The 20,822-nt window shown below is 35.0% G+C and overlaps 1 protein-coding gene across 4 annotated transcripts in view; it reads left to right on the top strand.

The window, feature by feature from the left end:
- NBEA (neurobeachin) overlaps window positions 1-20,822 on the top strand; it is a 627,914-nt gene that overhangs the window by 398,445 nt on the left and 208,647 nt on the right. For all 4 annotated transcript variants that reach the window (XM_027116524.1, XM_027116522.1, XM_027116523.1 and 1 more), the window contains one exon: window positions 8,836-8,979. In XM_027116524.1, the coding sequence (XP_026972325.1) occupies window positions 8,836-8,979 (144 nt within the window). The remainder of the gene's footprint in view (window positions 1-8,835; window positions 8,980-20,822) is intronic.

Genomic DNA, 20,822 nt, shown 5'->3' with positions numbered 1-20,822 from the left:
GTTTTCTATATGTTTTAGCACTTTTTTCCACAAGTAAAGTGTGCCATGTGATTTTCAATGTAATGAAATCCTATTTAAAATATTTTAAAATCACCCTAACTTAATGGCTAATCAAAATCCTACCACATAATATTCTCCTACCACAGAGATTCTGTTTATCATCATGTATATTTTTAAAATATGGCTTATCAAATTTCCCTTAAAAAGCATAGAATGCAGTTTTCTACATTTACTCCATTAAGATTATTAAGTTAGCATTTCATAGTTACATAATGCTGTACTTAAATTCAATAATATTTTCTTGTACCCTTTTTAATTGCATTTTTACTGTTTAAAAATGCTATTTATGAATATACCCTTTGTTGGTCTGCTCTACGAAATATTGCTTATATATGAATATTTTGAATTAGGAATAAATGAAATTCCGTTTTTGCTGTCAGAACCAAATTGTAAAAATGCATTGCATGTCTTTGAAAATCAGTATACTCTATTAGCAGGCCTGTCAATATAAAAAGTGCATTCCCTTTCCACCTCTTGCTCTAATAACCTCTTCTGTGTTACTCTGAGGCAGTTCACATAATCAGAGTATATTGTCAGCTTACTGGAGTTGGGGAAGCATGAAATGAAAATCACGTTAATATTGATCCAATTCTTTTACTTGCAAGTGTCCTTGATGTCCTTCTCCACAGAGCAATAACTGTTGATGTTAGGTAGCCATTTTCTTTTATTTCTTATAGTCCAGTAAATCATTTACAAGCATAACTAATGTGAATAAGAACTTACCACTTAGAATAATAATCTGTGAACATTCCATCTTAATTAATGTCCATATTGCTAATTCTGGATATTTACTCTGCCATTGAAATAAGTTCTTCAAGCTTTTCAGAGAACAGCCTACCTGCAGATGTAATGTTTATGTCTAGTTTAAAACAGTCAAAAGTCTGTACAAGTTACTCATGCTGTACTCTAATTTTATGTGATATAACGATGTATTAAAATGGACCATAAATAGTAATATCAGTTATTGATTCAGGTAAGCATTACCATTTCTGAATCAAATTCATTATAAATTTGAAGCTGGTATCTTGGTAGTTTTATGGTGATATAGATAATATCTATTTTGAATTACAAAATATATTCTCTGTCAACAGAAATGAATTGAAGTGAGACCAGGGTTAAATCCAATGCATTCAGACTAAAATACTCACAACTAAGAAATGAAGAATTTGATGTGTAAACTGTCCAGATTTTTTATCTGTATTAATTAAATTTAGTCAATAACTATTCAGATTTTTACGTAAAGTGTGTTTGAAACAACAAACAGAAATTGTTTATTTGAATAGAAACAGTCTATTTCATTTATAGAAATACTTGCTTTCATAAAAAGATTTTGTATTGATAAAGTGAGGCTCCTGACTCAACATCAAATATAAAAGAGCTGAGTTTTCCAGTCATTCTTTCCAATAGTGTTTTGTTGTTTTTTTGTTTTGTTTTGTTTTGTTTTTTGCGGTACGCGGGCCTCTCACTGTTGTGGCCTCTCACTGTTGTGGCCTCTCCCGTTGCGGAGCACAGGCTCCGGACGCGCAGGCTCAGTGGCCATGGCTCACGGGCCCAGCCGCTCTGCGGCATGTGGGATCTTCCCAGACCAGGGCACGAACCCGCGTCCCCTGCATCGGCAGGCGGACCCCCAACCACTGCGCCACCAGGGAAGCCCTCCAATACTGTTTTTATTCTGTATCACTAACAGTCCTTACCATTAGGATTTTTCTATTGCAAAGACTGTTTTTTCTTTAATCCTGTTCTATACAGAAGATGATTTTTTTTTTTCAGTCCTTGGCCTTCAGCAGGTCTTTCCTTCTATGTCATCATCATTTACGTTACTTAAGAAAGGAAATACTATGTCTGTGCTATAAAGTCAAAGGCAAAATTTAATTTTGAATTTAAATTATTTACAAAGAAAAACACTTTTCAGTAAATGATTGTTACAGTGAAGTTTGTTCTATGTATGTACTACTGCTTTTATCTCACATTAAGATTGATATAAAACATTTTTGAGTGTTAGATTTCTCAATACAACAAAAAACATTCTTTCATCTTGTTTAAAATGTTCAAAATTGTAAAATTCTCAGTAATAGATTGATTCATACGTATTATTGCACAAGATCATATCACCATATTTAATGTAATTAGTTGGGAGTATTTATCTTAAAATCTTTTCCTTTTAGTGGAAATTAAATAATATCATTGGAGTTACTAAAAGCGCTGTTCTGTAAAGATATTTGTTGCTCTGATTTCAGCTTTAATGAGAAAAAGTAATGTCTATTTAAAATATCCCAAAGTATTTATGTGTCATTAATACTCCTAAAAGAAGTATTTAGGTTTGAAAATGAATTGCAGCATTTTCTCTTACGTAAGGGGAGATTTTTGTCAAAACACATTTCCCAAGCTAAAAATGTTGTGAAATGGTGTATATTGAAAAGAATTTCTCCTCCAAAAAAGACTGCCATCTTAAACTGATTTCAAGATGTTTAGAAACATTAGAATTTCCTGATATTACATTTAGATAAAATTAAAATGAGACTAAATTTCCATTCTTCCCATTTCCTTCCAATGATGGAAGAAAAGTATGTATTAAATGGCTCATCTTTATAATTCTCTAAAACAAATTGAGATATCAACTTTGTTGAGAAAGCAGTTTTTTCCTTATCCAAGATATTAAGAACTCTTATATTCTTAAGATGCCTATATACAAAATCAAAAATGCATGTCAAATATATTGATGCTTATGTAATTTTATTTAATAATATCTTTAAATGAATAATATGGTTATTGAGGGAAAATCAGTTTTTAATGTAAGCTATTTACACTCCATTCAGCTTTACAAACACTTCATGGTACCTGCCTACACACTATCCTTGCTGTCTTCAGGAATTATCTGATCTAGGGGAGGTGTTGAAGGCTCGTATTGCCTTGTAATGAATATAAACAGTGTTACAACAGCATAATGGAGGGAAGAAGATTAATCCCAACTGAAGGAAAGGAAACCATTATTTGTTGAATACTCATTATTGACTAGGTATTGTGCTAATAAGACCTTAGATGCATCCGTTATCTTATTTGAGTTTTTAAATCCTGACATCAGCCTGCTTTTTTCCCCCTTTATATAAATCTTAGGCAGCTTTATTGTAAGCAATAAAGCATTGGTTGTATTCTTGTTCATTTTTAAATTATGTACTTAGTAAACTTTTAATACTCTTGTTAGTTTATTTTATCAACATTTTAACAAACATTTTGAGAGCTTATTATATAAATAATATTCACACATTTCACAGTATTTCAGCATTCATTGTCTATTTCAACATTGCAATAATCCTGTGAGAGTTCAGTTAAAAAATACTTGGTTCTCTTTCAACGGGGTAGGAAACTGAGGTTAGGAGATTGGTCTGGATATATTTGTAAAATACGTTTTTAATGGATGTTTGCAGGAAAAATGAAGTAAGAATTGCGAATCACACAGTCCACCTTACTCATTTATGAGGAAACTGTAAAGGACATAAAGAGAAAAGTAACTTTTCTTAAGTACTGTACATATAAAATGATTAATATGCAAATCATGTTTGTATTTTCATGTGCTCACTCAACAAATATTTATTGATTGCCACTTTTTTTTGACACTCGATACACTGGAAATTAAAATCTAATACGAGAATACCTACATAAAAGACTTAAGAAAAATATCAAAAAGTAATATATTTTGACTTATAAGATACAAAATTTATACAGTGAAGAGAAAAATCAACTAAACTGCATTCTGAACGACAGAGCAGGTAAGAGAATTCCATGTAAAAGAAATTACACATGTCAGACTTAAAGGTCTGAAACAGTGTGGCATGTTTGGGAACAGAAGCATTCAGCTCTTGGGGAATATAAAGTGTGAAGAGGTCAAATCGGTAAATTAGTGAGATATTAAGTAAGCAGGGGCCAGCTCATGAGTCTTACACCATGTACTCAAATTGTACAGATCAAATAACATGGAAAATGTGTTCTTACAGAGTAGATATACATAATATAGGTAGATAAGTAGATAGGTAGGTAGATACACATGTATGTTCATGTATCATTTTAATAAATGAAAATTAAAGCCATATTTCCATACTCAATGGAAAATAAATGGTAACTATAATATAAAACTGGTAAGAAGCCCCTGCTACACTAAAATTGGCTTGTTATGGGTTTATATCTTTTCTCTTCGTGCGTTAACCACACAGACATGATTTATTGTTTGCCTATTATTATAAATTACTTTTTTCCTTATTGGTATAGATGTTTTGGAGTTGTCTATAGAATAATTCCTTAAACAGAAATAAACTACTTTATAGTATTTTTCTTTACATTAACTGTTTATGTGTATCAATAGAAAAAGACATGATGGGCAAATGAAATTTCTTTGCCTTAATTGCCCAGACTTTCCAGTTAGACATATTCTCTGAATATTATCAAGATAAGTTAATGTCTCCAATTTATCACTTCTATATTTTAACTTACCCTTGTTTAAAATAACAATATAATTTTTAAATGATAATTAATAATTATTATTATAGTAGTAATAATGCTAGAGTATAATAACAGTAGTAAAAACAGAAACATCATTTTCTCGTTACTTCACTTTTAAAATATACTTTGTTTCACGTGGATCCTTATTATTAAGAGAAATATTACAAAAGAGGAGCTTCATTTAGGTTCATGTAATGCAGTATTCTATATTAGATGGCATTTTCACATACAGAGCTTTAAGCATATTTACTTACTAAGAAATCTAATGTGTATAGGATGTTTTCCTGTATTTGTTATTTGTAACATGATGTGGAAAATAAGTGTAATTTTTGGATTTGGCTTCATTAATCTATAATTTGGTGGAATTTTTTATTCTGAAACCTTTCAAATTTTATGGCATTTTAATGTTTTCTTAGAAAATACGGGTGTACGTCCAGCCTATCCAGCTTAACACATAATTCACATTTTCAAAGCTAAGGCATTCTGGTGGTTTGTGGTACTCGCTTGTTAATTTCCTGATGAATGGCTAAAGAGGCCAAGAAGTGCACTCAGTCCAACACGTCTTCTGAAGATAGATGATCTCAAATAAATTCTCTTCCCAATCAGATTTTGATTTGCTGGGTGTTAAACCAATTCTTTCTAAGGACAGTGTTTATAAGCCTTGTAATGAGACAGCCCTTTGAGACCTTACCTCTTTTTGCCTGTAATTTTGATAAATGAAAGTCTAATTCATAAAGGATATTGTGATTGAAAAGCACCTTTGGATCTCATACACTTTCATTTAGATAAATGTTTGGTGCAGTATCATAAAAATCAGGAAGTTTACTGAGCTGCAAACTGATAGCACTTCAGCAGGGACGATAAGTTCGGTGTGTTGGTAGGGATTAGTTTACTACATATCTTTTGAAGACATAATTGTTTTACTGCTTTAAAACTAGAGGGGGTAAAATTGAATGTACATTTCTCAAATATAATGTACATTTGAGAGCTCACATTCCTTTGACTAAGATTGGAAGATTTTATTTTATATTTTTAATAACACAAGAGTAATGTAAAGCCTTTCTTTAAAAAGACAAAGCAGAATGCACACAGTTGTGATACAAGGAAAAACTTGCTTTATTAAGCTGACTCATGCATAAAGGGCTTTATTGACTATTTCATGTAAAGAACCAAGTTCCCTTTCATGTGAATTCATAGATTCTTCAATAAGCACTCAAACTGAAAGCAATTCACCAAGAATCTCTGAGATATCCTGGAATCTTCAGATTAAGAGATTCCAGAGGTAACTTCTATGTTTCAGGTTATTCATTTATTCAGTATTTATGAGGACTTGCTGTGTCCCAGGCAGCGTGCTAATAACTGGGATTACAAAGACAGAAGGATGTTTCTAGTCATCCAGGAAGGAGCTTCCAGGCTGTGGGGAGATAACAAGCACACAAACGATTATAATACATATAACTACTAGGGTAGCAGGATTTACGAAGCATAAGGGATGGGACTTCCCTGGCGGTCCAGTGGTTAAGACTCCGCACTTCCAATGCAGGGAACACAGGTTTGATCCCTGGTTGGGGTCTAAGATCCCACATGCCGCGCTGCACGGCCAGAAAAAACAGCATGTGGGAGAGTGCGCACAAACCTGCCTTAAGAAATCAGAGTGGGGAACTCTGGGTGGGTAGACTTGAACTTCCGTTCAGCAGGTGTTCATGGCACACCTGCTGAGTACCAGGCGCTGAGGCTGCAGAATGAGGCTATAGCCCAGTGGAGAAGACATACACATAACAGATAGCACCCACTCAGTGTGGTTGAGTTCTGTGTAGACTGTGAAAGTATGGATTGGTTAGGAAAGGCACCTGAAGGAGGTGAGTTTTGAAGGTTAAGTAAGAATTAGCCGAACAGAGGAAGGGAGGGGCATACCATATTGAGGGAATACTTTTAGCACAGGTAAAGAGGTCTGAGAAAACATGACATATTTTGGAAGGTGTAAATGGTCCAATATTGCTCATGGGAGAGTAAGAAAAACTAAGACAAAACTGGTAATGAGAGGATAAAAGGCCTTAATCAGTCATGCTAAGGCGTTTAGATTTGTATCCTAGAGTAGAAGCCTTGCACTGAGTGTTGTTAATTGGGAGGGGTTAACACACAATATTAAGCAGGAAAATATTCTCAACTTACTAGTGTTTAATAATAATACTCTGACAAAAGTATGGAGGGTGGTGTGAATAAGGGAGCTATTAAGACCTTCTAAACCAGAATGATAATGGCTTGAGATGGGTCGAGTCCGTCACCTTACAGAATGAATCCTGTCTGTGGCTTAATTAAGTGGGTAGATCAAAACAGGAGAAGGTGTAGAAGCAAAAGATAATTCGTTCAGTTAGGGAAACGTGGAACTAGGAATATCCAGCTGAAGATGCCTAGTAGAAATATGGCTATAAAGACCTCAGGAGAGATTTCTTGGTTATTAATCACTGGATTTGCCTCTTTGTTCTCAGATGATGCAAGCTCCAAGTTTCTCAAATTAAGTTACTACCCAAGAAGCAAACAACGTATAAAGATAGCTGTCCCCAGAAGATTACTGTTGTGCGGGCTTTATATCACCAAGAATCCAAATGAAATTAAGATAAGGTTCTGGAGCATTCAGTAATCAATCCTCAAGCTTTTATTCCAGAAATAAGAATCATCTGTGGGCCAGTGAAAGAGGACTACACATATAAGCCATTTAATTCCCCTCACCTTCCATGTAGCATTGATCTGTATGTCTCTGAAGTATTTATTGAAAGATATATTTAACAATCTGTTACTTTATATTGTTAAGCTGTATTTAAACCATGCTCTCTAGAGGCTATTGTCCAGTAAGAGCTAGGATGACAGACGGTACCTCTCAGCCAGTGACACTCAACAGTGCTGTCGTGACATGCTGTGTTCCTCGACATGTGTTTTTTACTCCTCTCTGGGCTACCTTTGCGTCAATTTGTTAATGCTTTAGCAAACAGAATTGGCTCTGAGTCACTAACAAAAAGAAATGTGAAAGCTGCAAAGAAAGAAGCTAACAGTCTGGTTTACAATGCAAGTTTTACCACAGCTAGATGCACGTCCAAGAAAATGGTAGAGCAAATATCCACAGGCAGTAAGGGACTGTTGGAAGTCCTGTACTGGGCCTAGGAGAATTGACCGGAAGTATTCATTGTTCACTGGAGAGGATTTTGGCCAAAGGCATGACAAGATTTGCAGAGTAATTGCATGTGTACACAATACCATAACATTCCCTAAAACTATGATACAAAAATACTGTGTAGCAGTGATTTATTAGGCTCCCAGATTCAGGAATATATCCACTATACCAAATGAAATGTGAAGGTGTTTTTCTAGTTAATGCTGCTCCTTGAAGCCTATATCCTAACACTAAAGCTAGAACACAGTAAATTACACCATTTTCTTCCAGGTTGAATTCCAACTTCAAGTGACATGAAATAAAGATATTTCTTAGCTGTATACGTATAATTTACTTGTAGCTCAGATAATTTCAGATTCAATGGCACCTGCCAAAGCAGATGTTTGAATGCACATATTGAAATATTTGTTAAGCAGTCAAATCCATGAGAGATTTAAATGTGTTGTAGTTTCTAACCTGCGCCTTGATTAACAAGTTAGTGCTAGGTCAACTCTTGCTATATTTCAATTTTTCTATTTTTTGTGTGTTTGAATTTTGTACTATTTTTTATATGAAAATAAGGATATCACTTTAGAAAGCCATTATTTATTTCATCCATTGCTAAGGAAATAGCTGTTTTGATGTACATTATACATCTACATCATTCCTTACTCTGCCTTTCTGTAGCTTCCTAGTAACAATCATTTCTCCCTTCAGATGTGAATGCTTTCTTCATACTTACCTACTTTAAAAAATGATCTGATCAGTTGATTATCTAATTCACACTGAAGTATAATTGTGTAAAAGTGTTTAATTTTATGGATCAGAAAACCAGGTTTGTGGTGAAGTACAGATTTTTGGTAGAAAGTGCAGTGATCTTAGAGTCCCAAGTCCTAGGTTCCCCAACAAGGCATGTAGCTTTCTCAGCCTGTTCCTCATCTGCAACATAAGAGCAGGTGATTACACCCCTTGCCTTTCTCGTGGAGTTACTTAGGCCAAACAAGATAAAGAAGGTAAAAATCTTCTATAATTGAAAGTAGTATGTAAATGCAGCATATATTTATAAGAAAGTAATGGATTTATAAGAAAGTAAATCACAATGACCTAAATTATTATGTTTTGGTTGTGATTAGGCACTGAAGAAGATGTAGTAAAGTCTAAGAAAACATTCCGGAGTCAAGCAATAGTGAATCAGAATGCAGAGACAGAGCTTATGCTGGAAGGAGATGACGATGCAGTCAGTCTGCTCCAAGAGAAGGAAATCGACAATCTTGCAGGTAAATTTTTAAATATTTTTTTATTTGTTGTAAGTAATAAATGCACACAAAGTTATTGAATTTAAAATCTATCTCCTGATGAATAAGCTAGAGCCAGTGGTTGGAGCAATACTCAATCATGTGAATGCTAATAATTTATCTCATTTCTAGTATTGAAAAGAGGAAAATACATATCAAACTAACGATAAATGAATAGCATCTACTTTCTGTGTAGTGAAGAGCAACTTTTAATATAGGAGAAATAATGGATAGCATAAACTGTTCCCATCTAACTGCCTAAATAATTGGGGGGCTGGCGGGGGGAACGGGATGGTAGACTTCACATATGACTAACATGCTAACAGCTGTGAAAAATAGCCACTTCGGGCAGGTGACCATTGAAATAGCCATTTCCTTCCTGCTGTCACTCTTGGGAATGTCCCTCCCCATCTCTCTTTTTTTTCCTCTCTCCCCGCACGGCTAATCCCCACTACTAGGAGACATACTTTCACCTGCCCACCCTCAGTTTTCACTTTGTCCTGGTGCTCGTCTAAGGTCAGTTCAGAACAGCATCTACAATGGCCCAGTGGACTGTATATACCTTAGTGTTGGCATATAACCATTTTTGGTTTTTAAACCACTTTTGAGAATCTGGTGAAAGCAGATTGTTTCATGAAGGTACACAGACAATCTTGTACACAGTATCAGAGGGTTCACTGACCCCTGGAATCCAGTCTATGGAATCATATCCTAGATCTCAGGCTAAAAACTCCTGCTTTAGAGTCTCAAAAGTGGTTGAATCTTACCTCTATTCTATATTTTCACCCCATACAACATTGGAGTGGCAGATGACAATAGAGAAGTGGACTTACATTCATCATTATGTTTACAAAATAGCGCTCCTGTTTCCAGAACTGAGCTGAAAATTACCTGGCATGCATTAGGAAAGTCTCCAACAATATTTCTGCCAGTTAGAAATCTCTCACTTTTACCAAAGAGAAGATGTTAATTGTAAACTGGAGAGGAACGTTATTCTTCCTCTTTTAGAAAATGTTTAATAAGGTTATTCTAACACCAGCTCCTGGATATGCCTATGTTATTAGCAATTCTGTATCATGAAAACGATTTTTCCTATTTAAAACTAATCTTAAGTCCATGAACAAATGTTTACCTTGAATTTCTGAGGAAATGTTCAAGTTTTAGTATTGTTGTTTTTGTGGGATTTTTTAGTAGTTCAGAGATTTTTATCTGAGGCCACTTGGCAATTTAAGCAAATGAAGTCCATTATTTCTTTTTGCCACAGATTGTTTTCTCATTTTCTGGTCTTATTCTTGATCCTAAAGAACTAGAGAAAATTCACAAACACGATTTCTGACCTTTTGAAGTAATGTGTTGCCTTTCCTCATTCACATATCCTCACAGATATGTTCAATAATTATACAGTTTAGTTTAGCATCTCTGGTCTTTAGTTCCCACTAAAGGTAATTAGTTGATACAAATTTGGCTAGTACCTTGAAGTTTATTATGATGAGATATGCTCACTAATACCAGAAGCAAAATCTGGTAATGATTAATGACTCCTTTATATTTCTCTCTTTTAATGGTAGCTTGAGTAATTATTAATATTAATTTATGCTTATAAACAAAATTCTCAAAATAACATTAAGTTAAAATACGTAAAGAGCAATGAAAGCAGGCTTGAAATAAACTGTTTAAAAATCGAATCTTAGCCAACGGTCTCTATCAATACTCCTACAACTTCTGTCTTTTAAACAGATTTTTCTTTGAGCAGATTTGCTCTTTTCCCTATCCACCAAATCCTAACTCATACTCTTTCTGTGGAATCCTCGTGTCTGAAAAATCTTATAAACTGTCCTAAAATATTGATCTTCTACTTAGTCTACAGTGTTCATGTTTAAATCAGCAGTGCACAAATGTGACCCTGAACTTTGAATGCAGTAGAAAAGAAGTAGGGGATAGATATTTTGTGAAGGGAGAAGTAACAGTCACAGAAATAGTCTGTGTAATATATAGGTGTCTAACGTTATGCTGAAGCCTACTTATTAATCTGGACTGCCATGATAGTGACAATGTCACATAAAAATAATTTTGGGGCTTCCCTGGTGGCGCAGTGGTTGAGAGTCTGCCTGCCGATGCGGGGGACGCGGGTTCATGCCCCGGTCTGGGAGGATCCCACATGCCGCGGAGCAGCTGGGCCTGTGAGCCATGGCCGCTGGGCCTGTGCGTCCGGAGTCTGTGCTCCGTGGCAGGAGAGGCCACGGCAGTGGGAGGCCCGCATACTGCAAAAAATAATAATAATTTTGGAAGTTAATTATGAACCAGTATTCTTAGGTTTTAAAAAAAATCAGCTATAAGTTTTAAACCACATAAATACATAACTTTTTTTGTTGCTCTGACAAATTCTTATCCAAATAATTGTTATCTCTGTCTCAGAAGTCAAAATTTGCTAAATAATAATGTCTTTCTTAGGATCAGTTTCTGTTTATAAAAAGAAAAAAAAGAGGAAGTATAGCCAGCATGTCTTGCTAGGAACCAGGTGGTGTTTGAAGGGCTTCATGTGCAATAACCTATTTAATAGTCACAACAATCCTGAGAGGTAGATACAATTATTATTACTTTAATTTTACAAATGAGGATATAGAGGTCAAGACAAATTTAAGTAGCTTGCATAAGGTTAACAAGTGTATAAAATAATGTATTTCCTTAAAAATATGTAGTATATGGCACAAACTAAAATACACAAAATAGTGTCTTTAAATAAATATGTATATATACTTAGAAGTTTATGAATAAGCATAATAATTCATTTTAGTTTTATATATGTGTTCCCCAAAATCATCTAGTAAGTTAAAAAAATCTGACAGGGTATTTTCAGCACAACTGTATTTAAACATTGACCCTTTCTCATGTTTTCCCCATTTTCCTTGGAATTTTCTAGTTTTAATAAAGATACGATGTCCGCAAAGTTCTACAGTTTTAAGTGTCATACAATTTTCTGTTTCACTTTTAGTTCCCTTTCTTCCCAAGCTGTTCATCTCAAGAGGCAAGTTAAATATGTCTGACTAGTAATTACTCAATTTATTATGTATTGTTGCAAATGGCTAATATGATTATAATATAGAACTATGCCAATCAATATTACATTAATAACACCTAACTTAATTTATTTTAATTGCTTTTTTAGTTTGTAGAGATTGACCAAAGTGAATTAGCACCTAAGATTTCATATGTAATTAAAAATTTCAACTTACTAATTATATTGTTACTTAAAACATTGAAATTAATTTGTGTAATTCAACTGATTTTAATCTAAAATCTCAATTATTTATTTTAATTTGAAATTTAGCTTGGCAGGTTATTTCTTCAAGTAATTATTGAGTAACTAAAATTTAAAATTAACTCAAATTTGTGTGAATTGACAAGTGAATGATTTAATTCAATTGATAGAAAGGCTTGTCTCCCACTAATAGAATATATTTAATTTCTTTTAGAGTAGTAGTTCTGTCACATATGTGGGTAACAATAGAAATATTTTACATAATAGAATTAGAATTCATACGGATTCCTTTATTGTTACTTCCAAATGTTAGTAATTTTGCTAATTTAGAGAATTCTGAGTTAATGTTAATGATGATGGCCCTTCATGCTTTATCAGTTCTGTAAGTTGTTAAAAATGTTTTGTTTATGTATATGTAAGCTGTTATTACCAACAATCCACCCATGTATTTAATGTCAAATAACTTAAACGATTTTCTACAAGCCCACACCGCCAATGTCCAAACTTCTCTTTTTACCTGAAATATCCTTCACACATCTCTAATCTGCACCCTCCCTTATCTCCTCCTATCAAAATCTCTACCCTTTTTTATACCTATTTAAATAAAATACTTTGTGAAATATTCACTAGCCAGTCTTATCACCCCATAACTTTTTTTTTATTTTTTTATTGTGATACACGGGCCTCTCTCACTGTTGTGGCCTCTCCCGTTGCGGAGCACAGGCTCTGGACACGCAAGCTCAGCGGCCATGGCTCATGGGCCTAGCCGCTCCGCGGCATGTGGGATCTTCCCGGACCAGGGCACGAACCCGTGTCCCCTGCATCAGCAGGCGGACTCTCAACCACTGCGCCACCAGGGAAGCCCCCCATAACATTTTTTGACAACGACTTTATTGAGATACAATTCACATACCATACAATTGACCCATTTAAAGTGCACAATGATTTTAATGATTTTTGTATATTCACAGTTATGCAACCATTGCCACAATTTTAGCACATTTCATCACCTCAAAAAGGAATCTCATATTCTTTGGCTATTCCCCCCAGCTTTCCCATTCTTCCTCCACAGCCCTAGAGGACCACTAATCTACTTTCTGTCTCCATAGATTTGCCTATTCTGGACATTTCATATAAGTGGAATCATATAATATGCAGTCTTTTGTGACTGGCTTCTTTTAGTTAGCATGATGTTTTCAAGGTTCATCCATGTCATAACATGTATATCTTTTTTATGGCGAATAATATTCCATTGTGTGAATGTACCACATTATCCATTCTTTGTCATTTATCCATTCAAATGTTGATGGACATTTGGTTCGTTTCCACTTTTTAGCTGTTATAACTAACAATACTGCTATGAACTTTTATTTACAACATTTTATTTGAACATAAGTTTTTTCTCTTGAGTATATGCCTAGGCATGGAATTGCTGGGTCAAATAATTACTCTATTTTTAACTTTTTGAGGAACTGCTAGGCTATTTTCCAAAGTGGCTTCATTATTTTAATTGCCATCAGCAGTGTGGGAGGGTCCAGTTTCTCCACATTCTTCCCAATGCTGGTTATTATCTATCTTTTTTATTATAACTGCCCCCCAAATTTTGATTATATTAATCTTAAGACACTTATTACATAAAGCCTTGTTTTGTAGATGCTGTTCTATATGTTTTATCCCTCCTTTTAGACTGTAAATTCCTTAAGGCTATCAACCATATCCCATGTACCTTTGAACCATGAAGAAATCTAACAACATTACTTGCCCTTAAAATGTTCCCATTGAAAAAGTTTCATTATAGGTAAACTGGAGAGCTGAGATAATTATCTAGTTAATTTATACCAAAACAAAGAGACAAAATAAAACTTTTGAGCTCTTGAAATTAAGTATTTGGGAGCTTGAATTATCAGATCATATGTTCATACTAATTAAATCATTCAAATAATGACTCAGTTCATTACTTGTCTTTTCCAGTGTATGAACATCTAAAGTTAAGCTAATCTTGGTTCCATCCCAGTTTCTACTAATTATGTCATTTTAACTAAATGTCTCTTAAGGTCCCCATTTTTAACATCAAGATACCACTGTGACTCTTAATCAAAAAAATAATAACTCTCTCTATCACATGGAAAAGATGTCCTATAACCAATGGACTATAATATTATTTTGAATATTTTGAAAAGAATAATTAGTATAGGGAACTAGCAACATGGGGAAGAAGTGTTAGAGTGTAAGGGTTGGATTTTTTGTGGGGGTGGGTTTCAAAATGGTAGATTTACAATCCTTTAGACACACACACACATACACACACGCACACACACATACACACACGCACACACACATACACACACACACACACACACACACACACACACACGCATACATACTCTAACCAAAGTCAAGAATCCGAAACTTAGAAGAAATGCATTATGTGAATTTAAGAATGAGAAAAATATAGAAATAAGGGAGGTCTACTAAGAGAAATAGAATGTGGTCAATGGGAGGTTCTCCTAAATGACAATCACTTTCCCCACATGACTCACCTTTGAAGCTCATCGCAGTTCCCATGCACTTTCACTGATGTTAGAGGGCAGTACCTGTTCAGACTGTTTTTCTTATTGTTAACCAGTCAAATCTTCGCATTTCGTACAATCTCTGTTCTACCAATTCAAACTAAAAGCAGGTATCAAATGATAGGGACGGAGCAGGAAACTGTTGCTTAGAATTTTTTTAAATTATGAAAGTTTCAGGCATACAACGTTATAATTCAACATCTGTATAAATACAAAGTGATCACCTTCACAATTCTAATCACCATCCATCACTGTACAGTTGGCCCCCTGCACTTATTTACTTAGAATTTTTTTAAGGTTGACCATTCCTACCTCCCTAAATCTCTATTTGACTGCATTTCACATACTCATTTACTTACTCAGTAACAGTTTTTGAATACTTAGTGACTATGTAGAACTCGGGGGTTCGGAGACTGATAGGAAAAAAAAAGTCAGCAGGAGAATCAGTTCTGCTACCCCTACTCAGCAACTTAAATAACCAGGAATTATGGTATAGAATATGCGTACCCTAATAAGTGAAAGTAGACAATTAAGATGATCAGATAGATAATTTAGGCCTTTAAATGTTCTAACTTGAAATATTCATCTACCAGAGGCAAACTTGTTTATTTAAGGAGTGAATGTTACCTAAAAACTGAGCTAATAAGAAAGGAAGATAAAAGCAAAGTATAGGGCATACAAGAAGGAAGAACTCAAAAGTCTAGAAAATTATAATAATAAAATGAAAGGAACAACAGAATTCTAAAAACTAAGAGTTTTTCAGGGAAATGTGTTATTTAAAGAAGAAAAAGGAATATAAGCCGAAAGCACAGAAAAAAAAAATTGCTATAATTGTTTAATGGAATAAGAATATAAATACTATAGTTGACAACAAGGTCAGTTGTTTCATAGATGCAGATAAATTCTGACTCAGATCATGTCAGCTTGAGTCAGGCCTAACTATTCCACACAGTCCAATTCTAATATGATTAATGAAGATTCTTTTCCTGAAAAAACTAGTATTTTAAAAAAATTCCTTAACAGTTACACTTAAGATGTTTTAATTACAAAGTCTAACTAGACTGGAATCAACCTGATATTTGTATTTAGGGGAAAATATCTTTTAAACATTCTGGATTCTCTGAAATGCATTTTGCTCAGGATTTTCCCCTTAATTTTTAAACCCAAATGTGTTTTAAGGGAAATTTAATCCATATGTCCCTGACTCACTCACACTTAACTCATCAAAATGTTGTTTAGTAAAAGCTATTTGATGTTGAAAAAGCCTTATGAGTCTTTATAAGTCTTTTTTCTCTCTCTTTGAATTAGGAAGTTGCTTTGCAGTCATAAATAGTATACCCAAAGGGTTCGTGTTCAGCTTCAAACAGAATTCGCAAAACTCTTAGAGACAACATTAACACATGCCCATTTCTTACAAAAGCTAAAATACTTAAACTTCTAAGTTGATTTTTTAATTCAGCTGAAAAGTTGTGAAAATCAGTAAAAGCTTCACCTTGAATATCTAGCCTTCTTAGCCTTTCTTCATTATTTTTACAATGTCTACAAGGCCATTTTAGAGTCTGCAAATACTTTACTGTATCCATCTTTCTGTATCTCCAAAAATGCATGTCCTCTCCAACCATGGATTCTGTAGTCTATAAAAACACTTTTAAGGTACTTTTAAGTGTAACAACATCCCACTAACCAAACTTCGTAAATTTAAAATATAATAAAAGGACATAATTCAACTACGTTCGTTAGACATCAACCATGATTCAGCTTATATATAATGTTCTTACATCTTTTTTTTATTTTAAGAATAAGCCATTCTTTGTTATGCTGCAAATCTTTCACAAACCACAGTGATGAGGTCTGTTCTTTCTAATACAGTGTTCTAGTTGAAACCGGTTTTTATTTTTTACTGTTTTCTCTGTATGGAGAGTTTCCCACAAAGTAATCCTCTACAGATTTATAGTTATATTTACTACCAGCCTGAAAAGTAGTGGCAATGAACAACTCAACTCACTTATCAATAGACCATCTCTCTCCTATATGTAGGCAGCTAATATTTCAAATGTCATGTTTTTTAAAGAGGATATGATGAGGATATTATTCACCTGTTGAAAACATGTGGGTCACCACATTTGTCACACTTGGAGGGGAAAAAAAGTGTGAGATAACAAAACTGTTCCTAATGCTGAACTCTGGGCATTAGCAACATGGAGAAGAAGAGGTGAGGTTTCATCACTGCCTCACCTCTGAGTGCTCTGCCCTCCCTCTGAAAGACTTTGGCACTAATTCACAAACAGGTAAAAAACTGATTTTGCCGCTACATTTAGAGCAGTGCCATACAAAAAGACAAATTAGTCTTTCTGCATCCTGAAAATATTTTATTTATTTAATTATTTTGTTTCGATGACTTAATGCTATGGAGCCAGAGCAACAGCCTGCAAGGGTACCTCAACATAAACAGTCAGCAATAAGGACAAGTTTTACATGGAAATCCATTTATAAGTAGTTGTTCCAGTAGCATCTGCTCCATCAGATCAATCATCAGTCTAATAAATATAAATCTAGAACAACTTTTTATCAGCAAAAAAGAAGAGAAAGTCAGCCTCAGTTTGCTGGCTAAATATTGTTAAATATCTTCTTTCCAGATAAAATGTTTAGGCAGTTTTATTGATCAGAAGATGACAGATAGTAATGTTTTATGTGTTTTTTCCTCAAAGTTCTGTTGAATTTTTCCTTCATTTTAAGTCACTAACAGATGAAACAGCTAAATACAGTTGTAGTGCTATTTCAGTTCAATTTGTATCTAAAACAGGAATGTTAAGAACCAAATATCACAGAAAACTTTAAAAATAAATCTTGCATCTAAGATTGGGTTGTATGGATGAGTCTTCATTCACCAGCAAGTTTTCGGGGTGCGGGGGTGGGTGGAATGAGCTAGTTAAAGTAGTAAAGAGTAAATGTGGATGGGCAAATGATGCTGGCAGATAACTTTACAACTCCATGAATTAGGTATTATACTTCATTCTAAGATGTGGAAACTTAGGGTCAGACGTTGGGGTATTTATTTATGATCATATAAAAAATATCAATACATGAGCCAAGAAGTGAGCCCACTTTTCTTTCTCCGAAAGCCCTTGTTCATTCTACTACATCAGTGCTTTATTTTGGGTTTTATTTTTAAATCCTGAATTATAACCCATTGATCTGTTAGCAAATCAATTACTTGGACTATTACCAGCATTATTTGTAAAGGAAATAAAATGCAAAGAAAAGATTCAAATAGAAAATGTCAAAATTCATTGCACACAATAAAGATAAGAGCTGGAAGGACCTGTTGGGTCCTTATTCTCTGTTTCCAGATCCCAACTTGACTCAGGTTGGATGTGGTTATCCAAACAAAACACATATGAAATATTGAATATCTACTGTGTACAAGACATTACGCTGGGTGCTTGGAGCAAAAAGACACATATGATTAAAGTTCCTGCTTTCAAGGAGTTTACAGTGAAGAGGGAGGACAGATAATGAAAAGAAAAAAAAAAAATCCTACATCTACAAAGGAAGCCATGATAACACAAAACAGGCCCTTGACCGCCACGTGGATTCTGGATGGGTATTCCTTTTAGTTAATCATAAGTAAAAGATTTGGAGTTGTTACAGACGACATGTAAACGTAGTATGCTAAACTACCACCTTCTCTGTGAAACTACAGTAGGTCTAAATTATTCGGGTAGAAGTATGAGGCAGAAATCTCTGAAGGTTACTGGGGTGGGAGGCATTTTGTGCCATGAGGTACCTGTATTTTATCCGAAAGGCTACAGTGAGACAATGAACGACTTCTAAGCATGAAAAGATCTAATTTATGTTTTTTTAAAAATTACTCAGGCCACTGTACAGATTATGGTTTTAGGATGTCCAGACTTGAGGCAGGAGGCTGTTGTCCAGATCAGAGGTGATGAGAGCCTAAACTAAATTGGTGGTGGAGGAAAGAGGAGAGGAGGGCAACTTGTAACAACACTTAGGAGGTAAGATGTGAAGGACCATGATAATTGACCAGTTGTGAGGAGTAAGAACGAGGGGAATCTGTACCGGGAGAAGAAATGATGTGGAAGCTGTTAAATGTGTTTGGGAATGTAAAGATGCAGGGTTTTAGGGGAGAGAAGAATGAAGATGACTGGTCAGATTGGTCTGTTGGGTATCCATATTTTTCAAATGTATAGAATGGTTTGAAATTTGAGAACCAAGTTGGGCATGGAGCTCATAATTTAAACCTCTGAGATCACCCAAGGAAAGTGAGAATATAAAAATAGAAGAGTAGTAGCCCAAAGTCAGATCCCCTGTGGAGCAACAAGGTTTAATTGGCCAACAAAGGACAGCTCCTCAGGGATACCAAGAAGGAAGTCAGGCAGAAAGAGAACAGGAGAGAAGACAGGCTTACCTTGGAGATATTGCAGGTTCGGTTCCAGACCCCACCACAAAGCAAGTATTACAATGAATCGAGGCACATGAATTTTTTGTTTTCCCAGTGCATAGAAAAGTTATGTTTAATGTTTATATCATATTGTAGTCTATTAAGTGTGCAGTAGCATTGTGTTTAAAAAAATGTACATGCCTTAATGTAAAAATACTTTATTGTTAAAAAAAAATGCTAACCGTCATCTGAGCCTCCAGGAGGTCAGAATCTTTTCGCTGGTGGAGGGTCTTGCCCGGATGTTGATGGCTGCTGACTGATCAGGGTGGTGGGTGCTGAAGGTGGGGTGCCCGTGGCAGTTTCTTGAAATAAGACCACAGTGAAGTTTGCCACAGGGATTGATGCTGCCTTTTACGAATGATTTCTCTGTAGCATGCAGTGCTGTTTGATAACATTTGCCCACAATAGAGCAGCTTTCAAAATTAGGCTCAGTCCTCTCAAACCCCACCACTGCTTTATCAACTAAGTTTATGTACTATTCTTAATCCTTTGTTGTCATTTCAGCAGTCTTCACAGCATCTTCACCAGAAGTAGATTCCATCTCAAGAAAACAGTTTCTTTGCTCATCTATGTGAAACAACTCCTCAACTCTTCAAGTTTTATCATGAGATTGCAGCAATTCAGTCACCTCTTCCAGCTCCACTTCTAATTCTAGTTCTCTTTCTATTTCCACCACATCTGCAGTTACTTCCTCCAATGAAGTCTTGAACCCCTCAAAGTCATCCATAAGGGTTGAAATCAACTTCTGCCAAACACCTGTTAATGTTGACATTTTTACCTCTTCCCGTGAATCACGAATCTTCTTAATGGCATCTAGAATGGTGAATCCTTTCCAGAAGGTTTTCCATTTACTTTGCCCAAATCCATGAAAGGAATCACTATTTATGGCAGCTATAGCCTTTTGAAATGTATTTCTTAAATAATGAGACTTGAAAGTCAAAATGACTCCTTGATCCATGGGCTGCAGAATGGAAATTATGTTAGCAGGCATGAAAACAACATTAATCTCCTTGTACATCTCCATCAGAGCTCTTGGGTGACCAGGTGCGTTGTCAATGAGCAGTAATAATTTGAAAGGAACCTTTTTTTCTGAGCAGTAGGTCTTAACAGTGGGCTTAAAATATTCAGTAAACCATGTTGTCAACAGATGTGCTGTCATCCAGGCTTTGTTAGTGCATTTTATAGAGCACAGGCAGAATAGATTCAGCATAATTCTTAAGGGCCCTAGGATTTTCAGAATGGTAAATGAGCTTTGGCTTCAACCTGAAGTCACCAACTGCATTAGCCTCTAACGAAGGAGTCAGCTTGTCCTTTAAAGCTTTGAAGCCAGGCATTGACTTCTTCTCTCTGGCTGTGAAAGTCCTGGATGGCATCTTCTTCCAATAGAAGACCATTTCATCTACGTTGAAAATCTGTTGTTTAGTGTAGCCTCCTTCGTGAATTATCTTGGCTAGATCTTCTGGATAAGTTGCTTGTACAGTGCAGCTTCTACATCAGCACTTGCTGCTTCACCCTTCACCTTTATATTATGGAG

The sequence above is a fragment of the Aethalodelphis obliquidens genome, unplaced genomic scaffold, assembly GCF_003676395.1.
Source record: "Aethalodelphis obliquidens isolate GAN/ISIS:26980383/991018 unplaced genomic scaffold, ASM367639v1 scaffold16, whole genome shotgun sequence".
NCBI lineage: Eukaryota > Metazoa > Chordata > Mammalia > Artiodactyla > Delphinidae > Aethalodelphis > Aethalodelphis obliquidens.
Note: the sequence above shows the minus strand (reverse complement) of the source record. Positions and strands in the feature narration are given on the sequence as shown.